Below are 22,921 nucleotides of genomic sequence, written 5' to 3'. Positions count from 1 at the left end.
TAGTAATAATAATTCTCAGAAATCGTTTGTGCAATTCTGGTATTTATTTACATGGTTTGCTTTTATCACACAAGTTACACAATGTCCCTTTTTGAGTTCAAATCTTCCAACACAAACAACAGGGAAAACCCAAACTTATTCCCAGCCTAAGTAGTGAGCTGAAGAATGAAGGTGGTTTACTTGTCAATATACAATAAGCAATGTTCTGTTGCTTGGTTGTGTTCCTGGTTTTCAGGATATTAACTGAGCAAGAGTAACTTCCCTCATCCACATAGCTTTTTTTTTTTTTTTTCTCTTGCCAGCATTGTCACACTGTGCATGTTCTAGTCCTCTGCCTTTCCAGAACCATAGGCAAGGGTTATCTGGTCACTCCTTTCTTCTTGAGGGCTGTCTTGTGTGGATGCGTACTTTGCTGTGTCTTGCAGCTGCGGCTCATCTCATAAACCACATTATCTCAAGAGTTTTGTGGCTCTTCATAAAATTTTCCAAGTGTGTTCTTATGCCACTGGTAGACCCCTTTTCCCTTGACTGCCAGAAAGATGTTTGCAAAATGCAAGCCTTTTAAAGTTGTTTTTCATCAGTTTCATACAGCTTTTTTTGAGATGCAGTTAAAATTTGGTTGAGTGTGTTTTGATTTATTGCAACAATGAGTAATCTTAGCTGCAGGCTTTTGGAAATTCCAATAGCCTTAGCAGTAAATTTACTTAATTGCATTGCAAGATTTGGGGCTTGGGGAGTTTGTTTTACTTGTTTGTTAAAAGCTTAGAGTTCTGTTCAACATAAGTTTCATGTTTGTTTTGTAAAAAAAAAAAATACACTCGGCTTCTGGGATGAGGCGAGTTAATAGTTTCAGGAGAGTTATCAGGAGGTGAAAAAGCATGTATTGTTCTTTTGTATTTGAGTACATGCAATTTAGGACATAGTGGTTATGTAACTTTCTACCTGTCAGTTAAAGAAAGTTGCAAAGGGATGGAGAAACACTAACAGAGTGGTGATCGTTCTGGGAATTGCATAACTGATCAGTGCCTGCTTGCAATCATTTCACATTTTAAATGGGAAAATGCGCTCATCACTTCTTAAAGAAGCTATGTTTTCATTAATACTGGAATGTTCTATGAGGTACCTAGGAAAGAATCAGGTTTGTGTTGAATTTTGAAACCTTTCAGGAGATGGTTTTCTGTACAAAATGACGTTCGTATTTGGCACCAAATATATATGGAAGTGACTTCATTGGTGGTGGGTACAGTTTTGGGAGCTCCCAGGCTCTTCTTTTGTCTTCTGTTGCAATTGCCCAAGAGAGAAAGTAATTTCAGATATGTAACACCAGTAATTTAATTGTTTGTAATAGTGCAATAATTTATTGGCTCCCAAGTGTCTTCATTCAAGAATAATTTCTAAATTGTTTATTTTCTAAATTATTTACTCAAACTGGAGGCGTTATGAATGATGAACCATTCCTTCTATTAAATCTGTTGTGCTCCTCTGAACTTTGACTTATGAACAAGATGGGTAATTTTTATTAACTTGTCTCAAATGACACATTCTTATTTTGCATCCTGTGTAAACAACATAATAAAGTGTGTGTTGACATTCTTAAGTTGCTGTGCTGAATAAGTATCAGCTTGTTGGAAAAAGTAATATTTTAATGTAAACACTGCATTAAATATTGAGTTTGTTTTCAAATTATATGTGTGTGTGTGTGTGTATATATATATATATATATATATATGTAAGAAACATAGTCAACAGTGGTGAAACTTCACCTTCTCTGAGTGTTTAAGTATGATGTGATGTTGTTAAATCAGCAACAGCTGACTAGGCTGACTTTCTTCCTGATTGTGGATTGCACTGTTTTGCCCCATAGAATTTACAGGCAATTGTAAATATACCTTCAGTAAAACTTTTTTATGGACATAAAGATTATTTGTAAGAGTGCGTATGTAAGATAAAAGTAATATTATGCAGTGCAGTGTAACATGGAAGTGTTATGATACATGAATGGCTATAGGTTATTCTAAAATTTATAGAAGTCTGTGGTAGATTTCTGCATTCATGTACCGTTATCTTGTTCAGAGCCTAAATGTTTACACTAAGCATATAAAGCTTTCTTTTCTTAAAAAGAAACATAGAAGTCTTTTTCATCTCATACTAAAGTAATGCTTCTTTATTTAAATTTTAGACTGGTAGAATTCTGTTTGAGAGATGTCTTTCAAATAAATTACTCTCAATAGCTATGTTGATAGCTATACTTTGATACATGCTTATTTTTTGGTGTATGGGCATTCGTCAAGATAAAGACTTGCTACATGAGATCTGACAGTGATTCTGTGCCATCATAATAAGCAATGAAACATGACTTTAGCAGTAACTAGAAAGGAGGAGAATTAATTTTATTCTTGCTACAAAGCCAACTCTAGTATTAATTCTCCCTGTCACTTCCTGTGCAAGGAGCAGTCTGTTTCAGGGTTTACCAGCTATCTCACTGTGACTGAATAGTTCACACAAACAGCTTCTACTGGCTTTGTGCTAAACATAAATTGTGAAGCAGTTCATCATAGCTGTTGAAATTTTTTTAATCCCTCTGATGAAATACTCATGTCATTGCTCTTTTGTGGCCTCATTGATGGCAGGAGAAAAAGATAGGTGTATGGTGTCTGAGACCGTGTTTCATCGGGGCTTGAGGAAGAAGCTACTCAGGTAGAAGAGAAGTTACTAGTGCCTGTGCTGAAGGAGGTTCAGTCTTGCTCTGGGTAGCCCCTGGGGCCACTCGGAGGTGACAGTCAGGGGACCAGTCAGCAGATGAGTAGCTCTGAACTAGCCACAACTGACCTGTCATGTAACTGCTGGACAAAGAAAAGTAGGTAGGGAAAGCTGAGAGGTATAGTGGGAAACCTCAGAACATGCGTTTGAAGATGGAAAGAGAAAAATGAGAAGAATGGAAGGTTTTATGGTAGAGAGTGCATTTGGGATTTAGAAGGAGGGAGTGGGAACTAGATGAAGTGGGCTAAGGAGGATTATAGGAGAGCTAAGTGAATCACACTTAAAACCTGGGCATGTAGAGCAGGACTGGAAGGCATTGTGTTAGTTTTGGAAATAAGATGGGGTTGGGAAGGAGGAGGAACACAATTAGTATTGCAATGAAGAGAGAAAGAAACAAAACAAGGTTCTATAACCTATTGCCTAAGCTCACTTTCTGTTGAAAAACTCTACCTGAACCCTAGCCTCCTACATTTGGTTACCTTGGAAGACTGCAGATATCTTTTGTGACAGATTAAAGTCCCTGTGTAGAAGACACTGTTTTCCAGATTATTTTCTAGTATTGTAAAATTGCAGATCAAAAAATCCTGCTTTTTGCATTTCCCATTATTTCGCAAAATACGCTTCTGCACTTGTAGAACACTGTGGATTTTGCAACTGATACATGTCTCATTGAAATGCTGTATTAATTCTCGTAGTTATAAAGACGTTTTGTCAATCTGTTTTTATTCGTCTGTACATACTGGCTATTGAGTTTGTATTGTTTTGGTAGGATTTTAGTATTTACAGATGGTTAATTATTTAAATTGAAACATAATTAGAAAATATGTTCTCCACAACTAATTAATAAAATACAAAATTAATTCTTTTAATTAGGTTTACTGTTGATGATGTTTATTGCATCTTAAAATCATAATCCTAAATTATTATTTTATAGTACTGTATGTCTGATATACTGGATTTTTTTTAAGAACTTTGCTAGGTACAAAACTTGCACAGCAGGTATGTTCCTTTTTTTTTTTTTTTTTTTTTTTCCTTCCCCCCAGCTGTGTCATCTTCAAACTTTTTTCTCTTGTCTTGGGTGGTTTGAATTTCATCTTGCACTTTTTGAATGTCTTTTCCTTCTTTATGGTGGGAGGGGAAAAAGAGAAGAGGTAGAAGCTACATTTTCTTTGCTTTTGGAGCTCAATCTAATGACAGCTGTACCGACAATTTTCTTCTGTGTTTACATGCAGCCAGGAGCTATGGGCGGAGAAGAGGTAAAAGTATTTACTAAATGTTTTGTTTGCTGAATAGTGGGAGAAATAAATATTTAGTTCTCTTATGATAAGATGTTACAAATTTTAACATTATTTGGTTGATCAATTGCTTTGTATAAATCAATCTCGTATTTCATCTCCCTTTTAATAGCAGCTTAAAGCAATGATGATATTGAGCTAATAACTTCAAGTGTGTTGCTATTACTAGTTGAACTGGAGGATGACTGAATGTGAAGACTCTTTCATGACACAGATTTATGACTTTAAATGTGTAGTGTTCCAAAAAAAAAGATTGCTTTTTGGTTTGGTTTGGTTTGTTTTTTTTGGGGGGGGGGTGTTGGGGTTTTTTTGGGGGGGTGGGGGGTGGGGGGGTGGGAGTTGGTAGAAGTGCGATGTTTAACTAGTGCACTGAACACTTCAAAAAATCCTTTTTTTTTTTTTTTTTTAGATGAAACACATTTCATTGAATGTTACACCTGAGTGCCACATTAGATTGCCTTAGGTAGTACATTGTGAATACTGGTACTAGTAACTGTCCTCAACAGAGAATATTGATAATAATAATAATAATAAAAGACAACATTTGAGCACATTTTAACTTTTTCATCATAAGCAGCGCTTAAAAAAAAAAAAAGCAGACTGAAAACATTTTACAAATGTACACTGCTGCATGTAAGTTCATTCTGAGAGATTAATGAACATGGACAATAGCAAGCTTGCTGACTACCAAGAAAGCTGCTAATGTAGCTTACGTTTATGCACTGTGCTGTAGCTTACACAGATTGGTTTTTATTGAGGAAATTAGTGAAGATTGCAGCTTTTAACAATTACGAGTTTGGCAGTGCCATCTGCTTGGAGTACTTTGGCTTTAGACTTCATTTTATCTTCTTTTTCATGTATGTTCTGTGGCAGCTATGCATGTGACATTGCTTCCTTTTCAAAATGTAAATTTTGCATCATGGTTGTGAAGAAGCTTGGAGACAAACCTAGACATACAAGCGAGCCAATAGTGTATAAGTAACTTGAGTTTGCAGATATGTAGGGATTGAGGTAGTAGGCTGTATAGGCTGTACTAACAATTTATAATTTAGAATTTGAGCTGCTTTTGTTCAAAGCCATCTGGTTTTAGTGTTTATTTGGTAGCTAAAACAAAAAGAAAGTATTTAAGTTTTCCCCACAAACTTACCTTCCTATTTTTCCTCGCTTTCAGAGAACAGGCTGTTGTTAACAAATGTTGAAAACATCCTAATACTTATTTAGTGCTCTCATGGTACTGAAACAAAGTGGACAGTATGCAGAGTGTATGATACTGTATACTCTCTGTGCATGTGGACACTGTTTAATTTCGTTTTAAGATTGTGGCAAATGTTTCCAGGTTGATCAAATGGCACTAAAGTAGGGAAGGAGGTGGGAATCAGTTGTACACTATTAACTTATTGCAACTCATGTTTACTTGTAGAAGGGAAATTTATATTAATGTGACAGTAATTGTGATAAATACTGTGTAGGCTGTTTTATACAAATTGTAGTGATGACAAAACAGGGCAAACAAGTTCTGAATGTGCTGGACTTTCAGAATTATTATTTTTTTTACTCTACCAAAAAGCATGTTTTACTGCACAATAATTGTTTCCTATGCAAATTCAGGTTTTTCTATAGTAGCAAGTAGATTTGTGTGTGTGTGTGTGTGTGTGTGTGTGTGTGTGTCTTGTCATTAATGTTAGGGATTTTGTGACTTGCCTTATTCATACAATATTAAAGTCTGTGATATTCATGCTTTTTCATTACCTGGAATTTTATAATGTTATTTTGAGCTTTCTTAACTTTAATAAACATGATTTTCCACAGTAGTCTGTTAAAAAATGATGTGGTGTTTATAGAATGTTCTCACATATCCCTATTATTGTTTTTACCATTTGCATTGTGGTAATGTGCAACGTACCCAGAGGCGAATTTGTGCAGGGACTCATTTCATGTTTATTATACTTGGATATTTTAGTTAGTGTTTGATTCTGTCACTGTGACTGAGCATCTTCAGTGACAAGAGGTTTTGTCAGAAATTTGTGGAGGCTTAGTTCTCTACCTGATCCTTTGATTTTCTTTGAGTAAAGAGGTGAACATTTCTTTGTAGGTACCATGCTTAGAGCTGTTGGGTCATGTTCTTCTAGGTACCTTGTTTTTAACTTTTACAACCAGTTTTTCAGGTACAGATGTAAGCATAGCTATGGGAAATCAGCCCCAAATCTATTCTGCTACACTGACAATTCAGAGGTGCCAGGGGAGGGCTGCAGGAGTATAAAAATAGGGCATTTAGTGATGCTTTCCCATAATACTCTCCCAGAGATTTGCCTCTGGGGGTTTCTTGAAGTGATGTCTCAATATATATTGCTTCAGAATGGGTTTTTCTCCTATTCTTGGTCATTCCGTTTTCTGAACCTACATAAACTTTTCAGCATCCTAAAAAGCCTGTGGCAAGGGGTTCCACAGTCTGACTTGCTTTCAGCCTTGCCACGTACTCCTTGTGTTCAATGGACTTTAGTTTCCCCTTACTAGAAGAGACAGCGAACAGTCATTCCCTATTCCCTTGTCTGTATGCTCTCCATTATTTGAATGTATACTTCATACATTTAACTCTGTACTTATCTATAAAGTTTTAGATCAGCTTTTGCATTTATTTAAGATGAGTACAATGCTTGCAGGTGGTCAAGCATCTGGCACAAGATGTGATATCTTGCTTTTTAAGCTGCTGTGTATTTTTATTATTTCCTTCAGAACTCAGCACCTATTCAGCCTCCTCTGTAGACCTGTGTTTTAGTTGAACACCTTGTTCTAGTATCTATTAATTTGATATGTCAGCTTCCACTAATGACTCATGTTTGTTGTTTCTTTTATTTTTTGCAGGAAGGTAGGTTGGGAGGGAGAGGGAATTAAAAGATTAATTAGCTTCCTAGTAACGTCAGTCTCTTACAGATATATTCAAATTTCCTACTTCTCAATGGGTTTTCAAATTTGATATTCTTACACAATTTTAGCCTTCCTAATTATTATTTCTGTCGTGCATGTGCTCTCTTTTGTGCTGAAATGCGTGTGTATATATATGTGCATGACCTGTTTGTCCATTAATGGAATATTCACAAGTAGTCTTTCCTATTTTATGCTATAAACCCACCATTTCTGACAACCAGTACTAGACTTTGAAGAGTAGTATCTCTAAATCCTTCTCTGATTGTGACATTTACCCTGTTTTTTATGTTGGTGCTTAAAAGCACAGTAGGACTTTTGCTTCAGTGTACTTTTGTATTTGTGATCTCTGTCAATGCTGTGCATTCAATATATTCTTTCTAATCAAGACTTTTCTAGTGCCTGGTGTTCATAAAAAATCAGTCTGGTGTTCTGTGTCAGTCAGGACGTCTTTCCTGGTTTTTGTTTGTTAGCTTGCTTTCCATGTATAGGATTGCTACTTCTTTTTGTAATCTTTACTACTGATATTTTCAGTGTATACATTTTTCTGACTAGTGTCCCTCTGCATGTCTTGATTTTTTTCCTTGTCCCTATTTCTGTTTCTTGTACTTCACTGTGCGGTTAATACCGGTATGATATTAGTTCTTCCTTAGGTCTTTCTGGAAGTCAGTTTCACGTGATCCATTACCTTTGAATTTAATTATGTGCCCTGCTATTTCTATTTGTATTTAACCCCTCTATAAACTGTATCAATTATAATTCCATCCCTGGGAGCAATCCTCCATGATATGAGGGGACAGTTAGCCTTTTTTTGAGTTGAGATGGGGTTCCCATTTATACATCTCTACACTGCAGGATTTATTTTTCAACTCAAGTGTAAGGAATTATTAAATTCTAAAGTTGGCCTGTTCTGCAGTGTTGCTTACGTACAGACTCTGAATATTTCCTTTATCTTCTGGGTCAATAAATCTGTTCTTAAGATAATGTGTCTATACTTTGGTAGTAATAGCAACAAGTTAATTGCATCAGATGGTCACAAATAAATTCTTTACTTTTCATTAACAAACTGAGTAGCAGCCATTTATGTTGTTATTTGTTAATTACTAAAAGGGTGTTTTAACACTGAGTAACAGCTTGACAGGCTGTCCTAGCTAACAACTTTTTTCAAGTGAAAGTTTTTTGTGGTTTATTTAGTAAGATTTTAAAGATTTTATTTTTTTTCTTGTTAGCTTCTTGCTTCACCTCCATGTTTAATGTCCACAATACAAAGCTCTTCTATGTTTATTTTGCTGTTTGCCCCCCTACTCAGACTGAGCCTCCATTCACTTGAGGTGGAAGTGATGCAGCCTTTGTGGTTAGGACCCTGTAAAGCACTCTGAAGGAGACTGTTCTGCTCTGCAGTGCAGTGGCTTGAGGGATCTGCTATTTAAGATCATTCCTTCAAGATCTGATATGGAAGATTTAAATCTCTAAGAATCAGTTCGAAATGTAAATCTCACAAAGGTTCTTTCTAGAGCTATGACACACAATTTCATCAGATAACTTGTTGGTTTTCATTTCTAGCCATTTGCAAGGATTTGTTTTAAAGTTAAATTAGGTTTATTGTCTTGTAAGGATAATATAGTCTTGGAAAAATAGAAGTGATACTAATGAACATCATTTGGATAAGTGAACCGCTTAGCTGGGTCCTTTAATGCAAATTCTGTTAAAGCAAAACAGTAAAAGGAAAACATAACTTTTTTTTTTTTACTGAAATATTTAATTCTCCAGGAAATAGCGTTAACTATAGATACTACAAAATCTGTTACAGGTCGGTCTTCACTCTTTCCTTTTGAAGATGGCTTCCTAGACGACAGTCATGGTGATCAGTCTTTATCATCGGGTCTCAGCTCTCCAACACGCTGTCAGAATGGTGAAAGAGTGGAACGCTATTCTAGAAAGGTGTTTGTTGGAGGTCTTCCTCCTGACATTGATGAAGGTACTGTGAATAAGTTACATTGGTGAGATGTGGGGATTTGCTTTCATATAATTGCTTCAAAACCGGCAGATTTTAATTTAAAAAATGTGTTTTCCCAGGTATGTCACTTGTAGTGCTTGTGGCATTATTTAAAATAAACACACACCACCACACCCTGCAACACCTGAGAATTCACTTGACATTCTTTTGTACTGTAGCTAGAAAAGATGGGGACAGATATGCCTGCATCCATGTATGTAAAGTGAGAAAGCTGAAAAAGGGAACTTAGTGGGTACTGTCACTCCTCTGTAATCTTTCACTGTTCTTCTTAAAAGATGTGGTTGACTTGAAGGACTTTGTTAATACAGTCCTTACCAAAATAAATCGGGCTTTAATTAATCAGCTTTTATATCTGGCATATATGCAGTGTTCAGTTGACAAATGTAGAGCAATTAATATGGTTACAAAACAGTACAGATGGTCAATTTTTTTCTCAATCAATATCTGCTCTACTTGTGTGTGCTCCCGCACACCCTGACTCCCAAACCAAAATCTTGACAGTTTTTGGTGTATTTTTCATATTATAGCTGAAATTCACCACTACCTAGCTTCAACTGGCATACTCAGGGAATTTGGGGATACCTTATAATGAAAAGAGAGGGATCTCCAAATCTGATCTACTAAATTGAAGTCTAAATGATGTAAAATGTTAATAAAGAGTTGCCAGTCTATGGTTTACAAACAGCTCAAATGCAGTTCCCATGTCACATCATGAGTTTGCAGGACTGTTGACAGAGACACTGCTGGGTGATCTGAATCCCCAGCTGTAAGAAGCAGGCCGACAGGTACAACTAATGTGAATGTTGCTGGGTCACTTAGAATCAAAATATATGCCTAGTCTATCTTACAAGGAAGTAACATGGCCACTTAGGAGCTGTTACCCTCTTCCATGAGAGGTCTACTCCAGAAACACCTTTTTCCTTCAGCTCCTGAGTTATGCAGTATGTGTTTTGTGGCCCTAGTCACTTGAAAAATCTGATGTGCAGCTCATGGGGTCAGATAAACTGGACACATCTCAAACAGATTGGTAAACCCCTGCCTTTGTCTTCAAACTTTTCTCCTGATGGATTGTTGCTCTGATCTACCTAGCATCACATTAGACACATTTTAAAGCTAATTATTTCCTTAAAGTACATAAATAAATGCATTGAGAAAAAAAAAATTAAAAATATCTTAAAATACTTTTTTCTGAAGCATTTGCATGAAATAAATTTGTCCTATAGGATAGTTTGAGATGTGTGTTTCACAGTGTTTCAAAGTTGATGCTTAAAAAGAAAATAAATAACTTGGTAAATCAAGGCAGGTTTCCAGAGGGGACTGAGGAAGGTGAAATCCTCACAGTCGCATGACCTGATGCAGCCTGCTTTCTAGGGCATGCTACAAGGAGCGGCCATGCTGACACGTAGCTCCTCCGTCAGTCCCATGTGGCTGCATCTGACCCTACTTTGTCACTATAATTAGAAATAGACCGCAGCTGAAGCATATTCACTTCTGATAGATCATGTTTGCATTTAATCCTGCTGAAAACTTGCGTTAGTGGAATGTAAAATTACTTTTTTAAGCAGCCGTGTATAGCATAGAGGTAAAAGAATATTTAAGCATCCTCTGTGTACATTATTGCAGCTTTCACTGTTATTAATAAGTGTAGAAAAGAATATGGTGGTTTTGTTTTGGTTTGGGTTTTTCTTTTTTTTTTAAGTAAGCATTTTTACCTTGCCACTGTCAGTCTTCAGATTCTCTCTAAGGTACCTCATTTGTTTTCCATAGATGAGATCACTGCCAGCTTTCGTAGGTTTGGACCTCTTGTGGTGGACTGGCCTCATAAAGCTGAAAGCAAGTCATATTTTCCACCTAAAGGTAATTAGTTTAAAGTACATTTATGCAGGCTATTTTGGTAAAAGGAAACTACGTCTGCAATGTGGCAATCCATTACAAAGAAAAGATTTCACCCCTTATGATGAATTTTCTCTCTTTCAACAAGCATATTTTCAGCAGTTATGATGGAAAAAAACCACAATTCAGTGACTGAAATGTGGTCCTGTGTGTGTACTTCTTCAGCAAGCCTGGAGTCCTTGAATCATGCCTTAATTTATACCAGGCTTACTTTAGAAGGCAAGTTGCAGAAATTTCCTAGCGCTGATTCTGTTGCAATGTGCATATTGGAATAATAGCTGGAAGTCACTGGTGGATTGGGTACACAGTATTTTGCAGAGAAGCATGAGTCTGCTTTGTGTGTGTTCTGATCAAGAAGCTGTGATCCTGCTCAGAACTAGAAGGTGTGCATCAGGGCTCAGCGGGTCCTGAACCTCAGCAGCGAGCTCTGCTGAGAGAGGGCAGGCTGGCATCACGCACCACTGTCACAGAGTTTCTAGGTTGGAGCTGGTTTGGTTCAGGGTGGTTTAGAGCGCATGCAGGCGGGGCAATTCCATATCTGTCAGCAAAACACTATACAGCCCTGTTTTGATTGAGAAAGAACAGCTTATGGGAAACCTGTTTGGGAAAGTTACTTGGCTAAACCAAATTGCTCTTACTCAATACTGTATTCTAGTCCCTCTGATGATTTTATATTACACTCTATACATTTTATTCTGTCATGTGTGCCTCTTGCATATAGTTTGGGAGTTCATTCACGATCTGAAACAGTAGCATGAAGTTATACACAGAGTTTCTGATCTATACGTTAAGATTGTCTGTTCTCACTGACCCTGAAAGCTCTTAATTGCTCATTAAGGCCACTGATTATTTTGGCAGAACAATGGGCGGTTCAGTCAGTGAACTAGCTAATCCTACAATATTTTGATAGATATATTTTGACTTTAAAAACCACACAAATAGAAGCCAACTTAATTTATCTGGAAGCTTAAGTGCTGGAGGCGAGATGATGAGTCTGTGACAAATGCTTGCCCTGTAAACAGTATTTGGGACACTTAAAAACAGAACAAAACCCCATACATGCTCCCTCTTTCCTGTTCTATTCTCACAACTCAGCCTTGCTGTCAGTAGTTATTATGCAACATCTGTTCTTGAATTTAAAAACAAAACAAATGAAAAAGCCCAAAACCAGCAACAAAACACCCCCAACCTAAAAATCCCCATATATTCCTAAGGACAGTTGGTAAAATACATGATTGTCCCTTTTATTTTATTTTTAAACATCTTTAGGGTCTTTTTGGCTAGTGAATTCTGATTGTACCTTCACTTACAAGTTAAAAAAAGTGTAGTAAAACCAGCCTTTCCTTGTCCCTAATGTCTTCTAGTACTCTCCACTTTTTTCCATTTTTTCTCTTTTTTTTTTTTTTTTTTTTTTTTATTAATGCAATAAGTAACTATTCATGGTAGATCAACATGGGACTTCCAATTATGATTTTGTTCTGTATCTGACAGTGGACTAGTTATGCCTCGCCAAACTTGTAAAAATGTTTTTGAGTAAGATCTATTTTAGCAGAAGACAAGGGAATGCAGCCTCACTTCTATTTTTGTCATGATTCTAATATAGGAAACAGCTTTCAAAGCCCCTGCCAGTTGCCCTGAACGTCTGTGTGAAAGTGCTAAACAACAGTCAATCCCAACTGTTCCGTATTTATTTATAACTGACTTCTTAGTTATCAATCAGGGCTGCAGCATCATACGTCCTGGATTCCTGTCTTTGAGATTCTCTTACAGTCATGTTAAGCTCGGAAGGTCAAATTTACTTGAGTTACTGTGATCCCATATAGGCAGCATCTGCATGTAAGACGTAATGTTATTACCAGGAGTAAAAGGGTCAAGTTTGAATGTGTATTATAATTTTTTCCACAGCTTTTTCATCTATTTTATGTTTATGAAGAGTACTTTTTTTCCACAGTCATTATGGAATCATTGACAGAAGTACGACATTAAAATGTCTCCACTGCTGCTTTTCGTGTGAAGTCCCTTAGAATTAAAATTACGACTTTTTTTTTTTTTTGCTTTTTTATTTTAAGCTGTTTTGATGCATTATCAGGCATTTCATTTAAAAATACAGTGAAATGAAAAGAGATATTTGAAATTATGCTTGGTGCAAAATTCAGTGACGTGACTTACTCAGTTGTGAAATATTCATGAATTCAAATGTTTTCTCCTGTCCTTTTTCTGGATATCTTCTGTTCCATGTTGCATGACTAGTCTGTAAATTCTCTGACATTTTGAATGCTATTCTTCCAAATGGAAAATATGGCCCAAAAAAAAGGACAAATTATATAATTATATTTTAGAGGAGAGAATGAGTTGCTTTTTGTGTGCCAGCAATCTTAAAGGAAAACAAGGAAAATGGGTTGTTGGTGAGGATGATGTGGAGGCTAATCTTTGTTCTTTAATTTAATGATAACTTTTATATATATAAAAATTATATATATATATATATATATATAAAGCCTGAACTCCAAGGCTTCTGCCACCTACTTGAATGTGCCCTACTGGCAGTAAAATTGAACTCTGTTTTTTTGGAAAATATGCTATCACCTGCAGACAGACTTTAGTGTCTTTTTGATGGATAGCCTTTTTCATTACTCCTCCACGTCTGTAGGGTCAGACTGGTGGGCTGTGTCTAGATTTATAACGAAGTTCAGTATTTTTTTTGTTTGTTTGCTTTGATAAGCATTCAGTTAGGGGTTTGGAGCAGACATCATCAGTAGCTGATGCCAAGGGTCGGCATAGTCAGCTACATTTTACACTGGAGCTGTTTTACATTGAGGTTTTTCTCCCTTCATAGTTAGATCCAGGTGATTACATCCCTCACAGGCTTGAGTGTGTTAATACAGATTTTCAGTAGCTACTTATTGGTATAACTTATTGAATTTGTGGAATGTTTAGTATGTTGGTGCAATATATGAATTCCCTATAGTTGCACTGTATTAGGAGCACTTTCATGATGTTCTTAGGGCTAGGAACAAAAGGCTGCGGGAACTATTAGCCATGGATAATAGCATGAAGCCTGAAAGATTCAAATAACATGTTGCTTAGTCTAGTGGCCTCCCTCGCCACTACCACCCCCAAGGGCTTTATCTAGTTAGTTTAGTGAGCAAGTCAGGCCGTAGATGTGCAGTCACTTCTAGCAAGCTTTATTAGCTAATTTATTAGTTGGTATGGTTGATTAGCTTAGGTGCAGTGGCATGTTACCTGTTTTCAGGACTAGCTGAAGTCCAGAAACATTCCTGCAGCGTTGAGCTTGAACAAAGAAGGTTTTCCTGGATTTGGCATCCGGAGCGGGCTGGTGTCACCACAGGTCCACTTAGGCACATTACCTCAGATTTGGTGCTGGACCTGATGGACATAAACACTTGTGTGTGAAATATGCTGAACTGCAATCTCCAGCATAATTTTTTTTTTTCCAGTTCCAAGGCTTATTTCAGTGCAGTGCCAGCATTATGATTTTGGACCTTGGAGTATCGCAGATCAACACAGATGTGTCTGCACTATATTCCTCAAGCACATCTGTATTATCTATATTATCCACATTTTCCTGTTTTCCCAGATATTCTAGGTTTTTCTTACCCTTACTGAATCTTGCCTAACATCACAGAATACACTGTGAGCATGTGTTTGGGAAAGTGATCTGGCTTGGTCAATGGTTAAGTTTTGGTGGTTATAATAAGAAAAATCTGATAGATCAAACAGCCCTTACATTGGCATTGATCGCCAGTGAGTTCAGTATTTAGGTTGCTGAGAGAAGAGGGACCAGTGGCACCCAGCTGTGCACTTGGGCAAGAGAAGCTAATAACAGCTGACAACGTGTATAAGAAGATCCTATTTCCGGTTCTGTATTATTGCCTTGATGTTTCTTTTTACCTCTCCTATGCATTGTAGAGCTTAGCACCATGTTCTTATGTTGGTGTCATCCATGAGGTGATTTTAATGCTTTGCTTCTGAATAAGGCAAATTCATTCCCGTTCCCTGAAAAGTCTTTGAATTACTTCCTTTGGCATCTGTTTGGGTATGTTAGCAATGGAACTGGCAAAATTATAAATACTGTGTGTTGATCTTGGGTAAGCAGATGCCCAGTTCCTAATGTGTTTACTTGGCTTTCACCACAGAGTTTTGGGAATTAAATGTGGTTTGTGGCTAAGTATTTTTTGAGTACCTATGAGATGTTGAGAAATAATGAAATATGTGCTAAAGAATGTTATCGAATGTAGCTATACATTACTGTGACACAGTCTCGTTCTCTCTGGCAAAATCCAGATAATTCATGTTTTATTGAAATAGGAATTCATGGGGTTTTACTTATTTACTGGTCTGCAGAGTTAAGCAATGCTTATGCTAACTACAGTAATTTTTTTTCCTTTTTTTTATTAAACAGATGGTGCCAACTGTTTCGAAATCATTCGTTTGGGTTTTGGTTTGCTTTTTTTTTTTTTTTTAACAGATGCTAGCTTTAAAACAACTTTTTAAAGTCTGTAGCGATTTTTCTTTGTGATAACTATGATTTTTCTAGCAGTCACTAAAAACTGCGCAAAGTATTTTAAAATGACAAAAATTATGCAAAGTCTTCCTCTGTTCCTTTCCATTTAGGACTGGTGTTTGGATAAAGATGAGATTGAGTGAGAAAATTAAGCATGGCAGAGCTTGGAGATAGAATGCGTTTGGAGTGGGACAAATGCTTTGGCTTTACAGTTGATTTAGACGTGTGGTGCAGCAGTCTGATCCTCTTGTGTTTTCCCTGTTCTTTAGTTAGCTATTCTGTTATTTGATAAAAATAAGCACACTGGTCCCTACTGCTCCACAGGGGCCACTAAAGGTGAAGAAGATCTCATGAAGAAGAAAATAGTATATGCAAAGTTGCACAAAGCAACATTATTAAGTGATTCTCATGCTTTAATTTAAAACAACTGGTGGGACAGACTGTATCAACCTTCCTGATGATCTCTAAGGTAATGTTAGATGGGAACACTGTTGTTGGCAGTCTTCTGACTGATCTTGATTTCATGGATAAGGACCATTTGCATGGTTAATTCCATTGCCACTGCAGTGGTAACAGTAGCTTCTGCCAGTGGAGCAAGAATGAACGGTTGCAAGGAGAATGTGGGAGTCATTATTCTAATTTCATCAGCCATATTCGCAAGAAGTATCTGGTTTGTCCAAATACAGCAATCTATTCTACTGAAACTAATTGCTTTGGCTTAACTGATCCATACCACCAAAGTCCAGCATAAAAGGCCTAGCTAATTTTTGTATTTTAAAAACTGAAGTCAGAGATCATAATATTTGCTAGAATGGAAACTGACATTCCTTGTCCAGAAATACATTGTATGGCAAATAGTGATGCAAGATCTTTTTTAAACTTTGTTTACTCATGTTCCAAGACACATGTGCATAGTATCAGTCTTTTACCCATTGACATCTGAGGCCATGTACATAATTTGCAGTCCCTGTGTCCTCCCACAACAGGGCAGCATAATCCCAAATCAATGCAATTCACAAAATGTGCAGTAGCAAAGTGCAGTACGTACTAATCTCCTCTTCTGTAGCTGTGTTTTTGTATAGAATTTTCTTTTAGCTTTTCAATGACTTTTGGTTTTTTTAAGCCTCCCTTTGAAAAGCTTTTCACACTATTTCCTGTCGCATCCTAAATGTTTGAGGATTCTTGGTGCTGTACTGATAATTATGATTTCAAAATGCCTGTCTTTGAGAGTGCTGTGCCAGTTATCAAGAGCATAAGAGAAACTGTGTCCCTAAAACCATGCCATTTGAAATTTCTTTTTTTAGGGGTAAACAAGAATCTGGTGAGGCAAAACATAAAAATATTTTTGAGCATTCAAGCCTAGGCAGAACAAATCTGATTCTGAAGTAGCATTACAGGGTTATTCTCTCCCAGCTTTCATGTTGCTTTTTACAAATGCTATTTTCTTTCAGAATTGCTAGGTTGCTATAGACTTCTTTAAATCTCTTAAGAAACCACAATTTTTCAGCAAGCATTTGTTGACCCTTCTTCAATCAGCAACTAAGGAATGGCCAGGTCTCTTCAGAAGTGGCTCAACATCCATAATCTCTACAGGATTTGATAGTAAAGGTGTTTCTATGAGTCTTACGAGTTGCTTACGACTACAATTACAAAATAAGTAAATAAAGGCTATTTATTATGAGAATAATATAATCATTGTGGCCAAACATTCCTAATATAATCTACGTTATTACTGAAAAACTTATTTTGAGAGCCAGGACTGTGCAAGTTTAGAAAGGATGGGTGATGTGGAATTCAAGAATGAAATTTGAGTTTCTGGGTTCTAGTACAAAGTCATAATGCAGAGTAAATCAAATCCCAGCAGCTTCTGTCTTCCTAATTAGGGTAGACCAAATGTTCCTATGAGAGAAAAATCTTATTTTTCAAAACCCAATTCATCCCTTTCTGCCTACTTTTCCTCTTCTTTATTCTCCCTATGTGGTGTCAGGAAGCTTTTTCCAATCAAGACATGCCAAATTTGATGTAATGCCTGCAATTACTGGATTGGCTCCTTTTCAAGACTGTTTCTCAGGTGCATGTGTGGCGTTGGGAGGGGCAGATGCTGGGCTGCAATTACTGATAGTGGCTCTCAATTATTATTCTATAAGAACTGATCTTGCAACACCACATGCCTGATAACACTCTGTAAGACATTCTCCTAAGTGGAGTAGTCTTTTGTGAGATTTTATGTAATGAGACCAAATCAATCTTCTACCTAAAACACAAATAAGGCTGTTGTCCAAATTTGGATCTCTGTACTATCAATAAATTTATCCCTCGTTTATGTTTGGTGGGGTATTTTTGTTGATTTTGTTTTGTTTACTTCAAGAAATTGTTGTTGACTTTTATTCTACAGGACACTTACCTGTGTGTAGACTTTTTACTTCCTTTTTTCCTTTTTTTTCCTTCCCTTTTTTCCTTTTTTTTCCTTCCCTTTTTTCCTTTTTTTCCTTCCCTTTTTTCCTTTTTTTTTCCTTCCCTTTTTTCCTTTTTTTTTCCTTCCCTTTTTTCCTTTTTTTTCTTCCCTTTTTTCCTTTTTTTCCTTCCCTTTTTTCCTTTTTTTTTCCTTCCCTTTTTTCCTTTTTTTTCCTTCCCTTTTTTCCTTTTTTTTTCCTTCCCTTTTTTCCTTTTTTTTTTCCTTCCCTTTTTTCCTTTTTTTTCCTTCCCTTTTTTCCTTTTTTTTCCTTCCCTTTTTTCCTTTTTTTTTCCTTCCCTTTTTTCCTTTTTTTTTCCTTCCCTTTTTTCCTTTTTTTTTCCTTCCCTTTTTTCCTTTTTTTTTCCTTCCCTTTTTTCCTTTTTTTTTTCCTTCCCTTTTTTCCTTTTTTTTTTTTCTTCCCTTTTTTCCTTTTTTTTTTCCTTCCCTTTTTTCCTTTTTTTTTTCCTTCCCTTTTTTCCTTTTTTTTTTCCTTCCCTTTTTTCCTTTTTTTTTTTTCCTTCCCTTTTTTCCTTTTTTTTTTTCCTTCCCTTTTTTCCTTTTTTTTTTTCCTTCCCTTTTTTCCTTTTTTTTTTTTTCTTCCTTCCTCCAAAGACTTCAAAGTTCTTAAGATATCTCTTATAGGCTGGAGTCTATCCTCAACAGATTCTTGGTTACTCACTAGTGTCTTGGCATTTTTTCTAGTTCTTTTGTTCAGACGAATAACATTTTTAGGATCAACAGTCACATCACAATGGATAATACGATGTCTGTGTACTGTAATGTGTTGTATGTGTAAAACAGACAAATAAAGGACAAACTTTTCTGGTTTTTGAAGAAGTAATATGCATTTGGGGCTAACGTGTCATACAGGAAATAAAGTCAGTAGCTCTCCATCACCTAGGTTCCTCTTTATTGCTCAAGCAGATTATCTAAGCAGGAAAAATTTTGTTGCCTCAAAAGTGAGAGTCTAAGGGCTGTGATAGTCCTAGAGTAGCTTTTCCAGTGCATGTTGCTAATGTGATAAGTTTCACTGGCAGACTTGTTATCCACAAGAAAATGAAAATTTTAATATTTGGATTCTGAAGATGAATACAAGTCTGTCATTTCTCATAGCAGCACTTCTAATTTGCTAAAGAAACAACTTGTTTTTATAATCTTCCTCACTAATGTATTAGTGCCCAAAGTTTTCAGAAAAAAAAAAACTGTAAAGAGAATCCTGTGTGATGTTTTCAATTTCAGTGTGGATATGCATCTGTCAACCAGCCTCTTTCATATCTGAATCTATTGGAAAGTGTTTTATATAAACAGGGGGTTAACTGCAGTTAACCATGAAATTTCATTGTACAGCATTAGTAATAAATTTCTAGAGGAGTTGTGTAGTCATAACTGTTCAGAGGCTGTTCAGAAGCTTTTGGTAGAGGCAAAATACCTTTTCCACTGTACTGAAAACTGCATTAAATTCTGGACTACTTCTGTTGGAATGTGTAATTACTGAAGGAAGATGGTTTGTCTCAACCCAGTCAGCAGTCTCATCAAAAGGCCTTGAATTTCCCACAGAAAAAAAATCAGGTTTCTGAAAGACCTAATTGATTTGTTGGTAGCAATTAGAGGCGGCATACTTTGGAAGTCCATATAATGGTCTGCAGTCTGTATTCCTTTTTTATTAGATTGTATCTAATGTCTCTCAGTGTTGCTTTGTCTGAAGGGCTAGGTAATATGTTACATGAGGAGAGATACTTAGGCCACATCCATTGCTTCCAGCAAAGCGAAGTTCATACGCACTGCATCTGCACCTATTCATAGTGGTTTTTTCCATAAGCCTCCTGACTCTTTAGGGGAAACTAAAGGTCACATGTTGGAGTTGCAAAATATTCTCTTTACAGAACAGTCTTTCCGCAAATCATCTATGCGCTTCTCTGCTGGTCATATGCCGAAGAGGCAGGCTGTTTTCTCACGCTGCCTGGAAGGGTTAAGGTTGCAATGGGATTTCTTCTACTTTACACAAAGTATCTATTTTGTTATAATAGGTTAAGTCACAGTTGATATTTAAGGCTTCTCTCAAGGGGATTGCTGCTTCCAGAATCTAAAGAGCAGCTGATTGGAGTCTGGTTCATGCATCTACTCATCACTAGTCATCATCACAAGCTTTCAATTAAATGCCCAATTCAGCAAGTTCTGTTTAAATAGCAATTCCAAGAGTCCACTTTCTGGACTAACTGTTGCAGTAAATTTGTTTGGGCAGATGCTGCAATAATTGACTAGGATTTTTCAATAAGACTTATGTATGTATAATTCCTTTTTTTTTTTTTTTTCTTCATTGTTGTGCAGCTGTTACCTGGCCAACAAAAAAAAAAATAAATCAAATTTTAGAGAAGTTTAGTGGTGTCTCTTTTGGGCAGAAACAGGAAATCTTAAAGATAGTCCTTACTAAAGAATTCGTTCTTTTATAAGTTTTATGAATGTTGTATGTACTCTTAGATTTTTTTCAGGAGTATGTCTTGGGTATTCAGTATGCTGTAATATATAGGTGACTGACGCCAACTTACATGCAAATTGCCCAATAAATTAAAAAATATTCAATTAATTTTAATAAAGCTAGACTTGGTTGTGATCACAAGTTTTGAATCTTAATGTTCTTAAAGGTGATCTGAAAGAGAAAGGAGAAGCCCTATGAATTAATCTTCTAATAATCAAAGATGAATCTTACACATCATCAGCTATCCAAATCAGGGCCAGGATTAAGTTCAAAATTTTAACTGTTTTAGCTCCTACTGCATGAGATGCAGACCCTCTTTTAAAGAAAGTTTTGTGTTTAGTGAAACAGAAGCACATAGAGCTTGATGACTGACTTCATGACATTTCCTAAATAAAAGCACTGAATCATGCATTTTTAGGGTTGTGCATCTTTCTGTCATTTTTGTGCATGATAAATATATTAGGTTGTGATATATGATATACTAATTGAGCATACATGTATGTTATACATATACATTGTTTATAAGTATATCAAACTGAGTCACTGGGTAGCTTATACATCACACATGGCCTACTCAGGAGTTAAAAATACGGTCAGGCATAGATTCCCACTGGATTTGTAGCTACTATGAAATGTAGCTGGGGAAGAAAATATGAATTCTGACTGAGAAGTCTTTTATTGATAGTGTATTTAAATAGTGAATTAATATTTAAGCTAAATAAGGTATATTGAATAATTCTACCTAGCTATTGATTATACTGAAATTTTGCATTAGGATAATGGCTAAAAGACTCCTAGGCAGACTGAAAATATGTTCCTCCTTCACTATTGTCACTTCATAGTACACATATGAAAGAAAATGCTGCTAATTCTGATTTCAATGAGTGTCAGTTCACAATATCTAGCTAAATTTTCTTTCAAAACCCACTAATGCCTAAGACACTAAAAAAAGGTTTAAGGTGGCAAAAACAGTGTAGAGAAATGAAAACATTACCTAGAATTTGAACATATCTAAGTAAGAAAAAGTTTTCCATCACTTATCTATAGGAAGTAACTGGACCACTTTTGTCAGATGAAGCAGTTAAATGTTTGATTATCACTAACCACTTCTAAAGCCAAGTGGATTTTACTGTAGTTTGTACCCCTGCACCTCCATCTAAATACTATTTTCATTAAATGTTACCTTTTTTTTAGTTCTGTAAATGGAAATAAATTAATTGATCCATAGGTATTATGGGCTCCAGGATAAAAGCAATGCTTTGAATAGTGATATTAAGGACTTGATAGTATTTTGCACTTTGCTAATAGCTGTGTCTTGTTTTGCTAATAATTTATGAAGCACTAAATTCTTCTTTCAAATCATTGAAATAAGTTCAAGGGGATGATTGAGGGTGGTGGTGAAGAGAGAGATTGTGTACTAGCACTGCAGTGTATTCACTGAGGGTCATCTAAATAAGAAGTTGTTCTCTTGCGGCCCCCTGATCAGTTGTAATAATTTCATTTGTTAGAAGCTTGTGGTCTCTTCATAAATTCCTGTAAGCATTACATTTATAATATTCCATATTCTGTTCCTGGAATCACGGCAGTGATGCACACAATTCTACCCCTAAGATAATGATACAGTAATATAAAAGTAGTGCAATATCATCTGAATATATAAATCAGCAATTTATCAAAGGTTATTATACTTCTGTTCTCTCGTATCAGAGGTGAGGACTGGCCATGGGAATGCATCAGGTGCTGGAATTAAAGATGCTGTGGATGCCTCTGCCCAAGGCAGTGTATGTACCTCTCTCATTTCAAAAGCTAGGAGCAGCTGAGAACCAACGTGTCTCTCAGATGCCTCAGTGCTGCAGTTGGCAGGTTTGATCTGCTTTATACCATACAAATTGTACTTAGTTTTGGGACCTATGATGTATGTGACTAATGATTATACTATCTCAGTATACCGATTATACTACTATCTCTGTTGTATACCAATGGAGGCTGTACAGTTTTCAATTAGTAAAGTGGAAACCATAATGTTTTAGAGGATTTGATAAGTCCAGTAATTTTTTGGTAAACTGTACCATTCTTATCTCACAGGATAATGCATCATCTTGCTAATCAGAAACTTTTTTTTTTTTTTTGTGAGAACAATTTGTTCTGCAACTATGAGTAATGAAATTTTAGAAAAATGTTCCATTATTAAAGAAGGTTTTTCAGGCTGCATCTTTTCTATATAGTCAACAAAGACAAGAAACTTGAGCAACTAGAACCTCAGAACAATCCATGTGTGAGTGAACATTCAAACCAGTTGTTAATCAGCAATGCACCACAGCAGCAACTGACAAATTGATTACTTGATTAAAAGAAGAAAAGTCGAAGCCTAGTACTGAAGCTCTGCATTCTATCTTAAGGAATGTCTTACAACTGCAGTTCCTCTCTAGGCACAGTTCACCCACTGTGAAGCACAGGTTATCTGTCTGCTCACAGGAGAGTTAGAATCATACAAAACCAGGAAATATGTTGCTGGTATGACATTGGGTATCTTCTCTTTTTGATTTAAGTTCTTTACTTTGAAGGAAGCTCTTGACAA

The 22,921-nt window shown here is 36.2% G+C and overlaps 1 protein-coding gene across 1 annotated transcript in view; it reads left to right on the top strand.

Annotated features, from left to right (window-relative positions):
* The window catches only part of CPEB3 (cytoplasmic polyadenylation element binding protein 3), a 95,934-nt gene that overhangs the window by 55,069 nt on the left and 17,944 nt on the right, over positions 1-22,921 (top strand). Inside the window, exons 5-7 of the mRNA XM_086466709.1 lie at positions 3,993-4,016; positions 8,788-8,955; positions 10,762-10,851. Of these exons, the coding sequence (XP_086322835.1) occupies positions 3,993-4,016; positions 8,788-8,955; positions 10,762-10,851 (282 nt within the window). The remainder of the gene's footprint in view (positions 1-3,992; positions 4,017-8,787; positions 8,956-10,761; positions 10,852-22,921) is intronic.

This window comes from Leptosomus discolor, chromosome 6 (genome assembly GCF_034619465.1).
Source record: "Leptosomus discolor isolate bLepDis1 chromosome 6, bLepDis1.hap2, whole genome shotgun sequence".
Lineage (NCBI taxonomy): Eukaryota > Metazoa > Chordata > Aves > Leptosomiformes > Leptosomidae > Leptosomus > Leptosomus discolor.
This window is presented reverse-complemented; position numbering and strand designations above follow the sequence as displayed.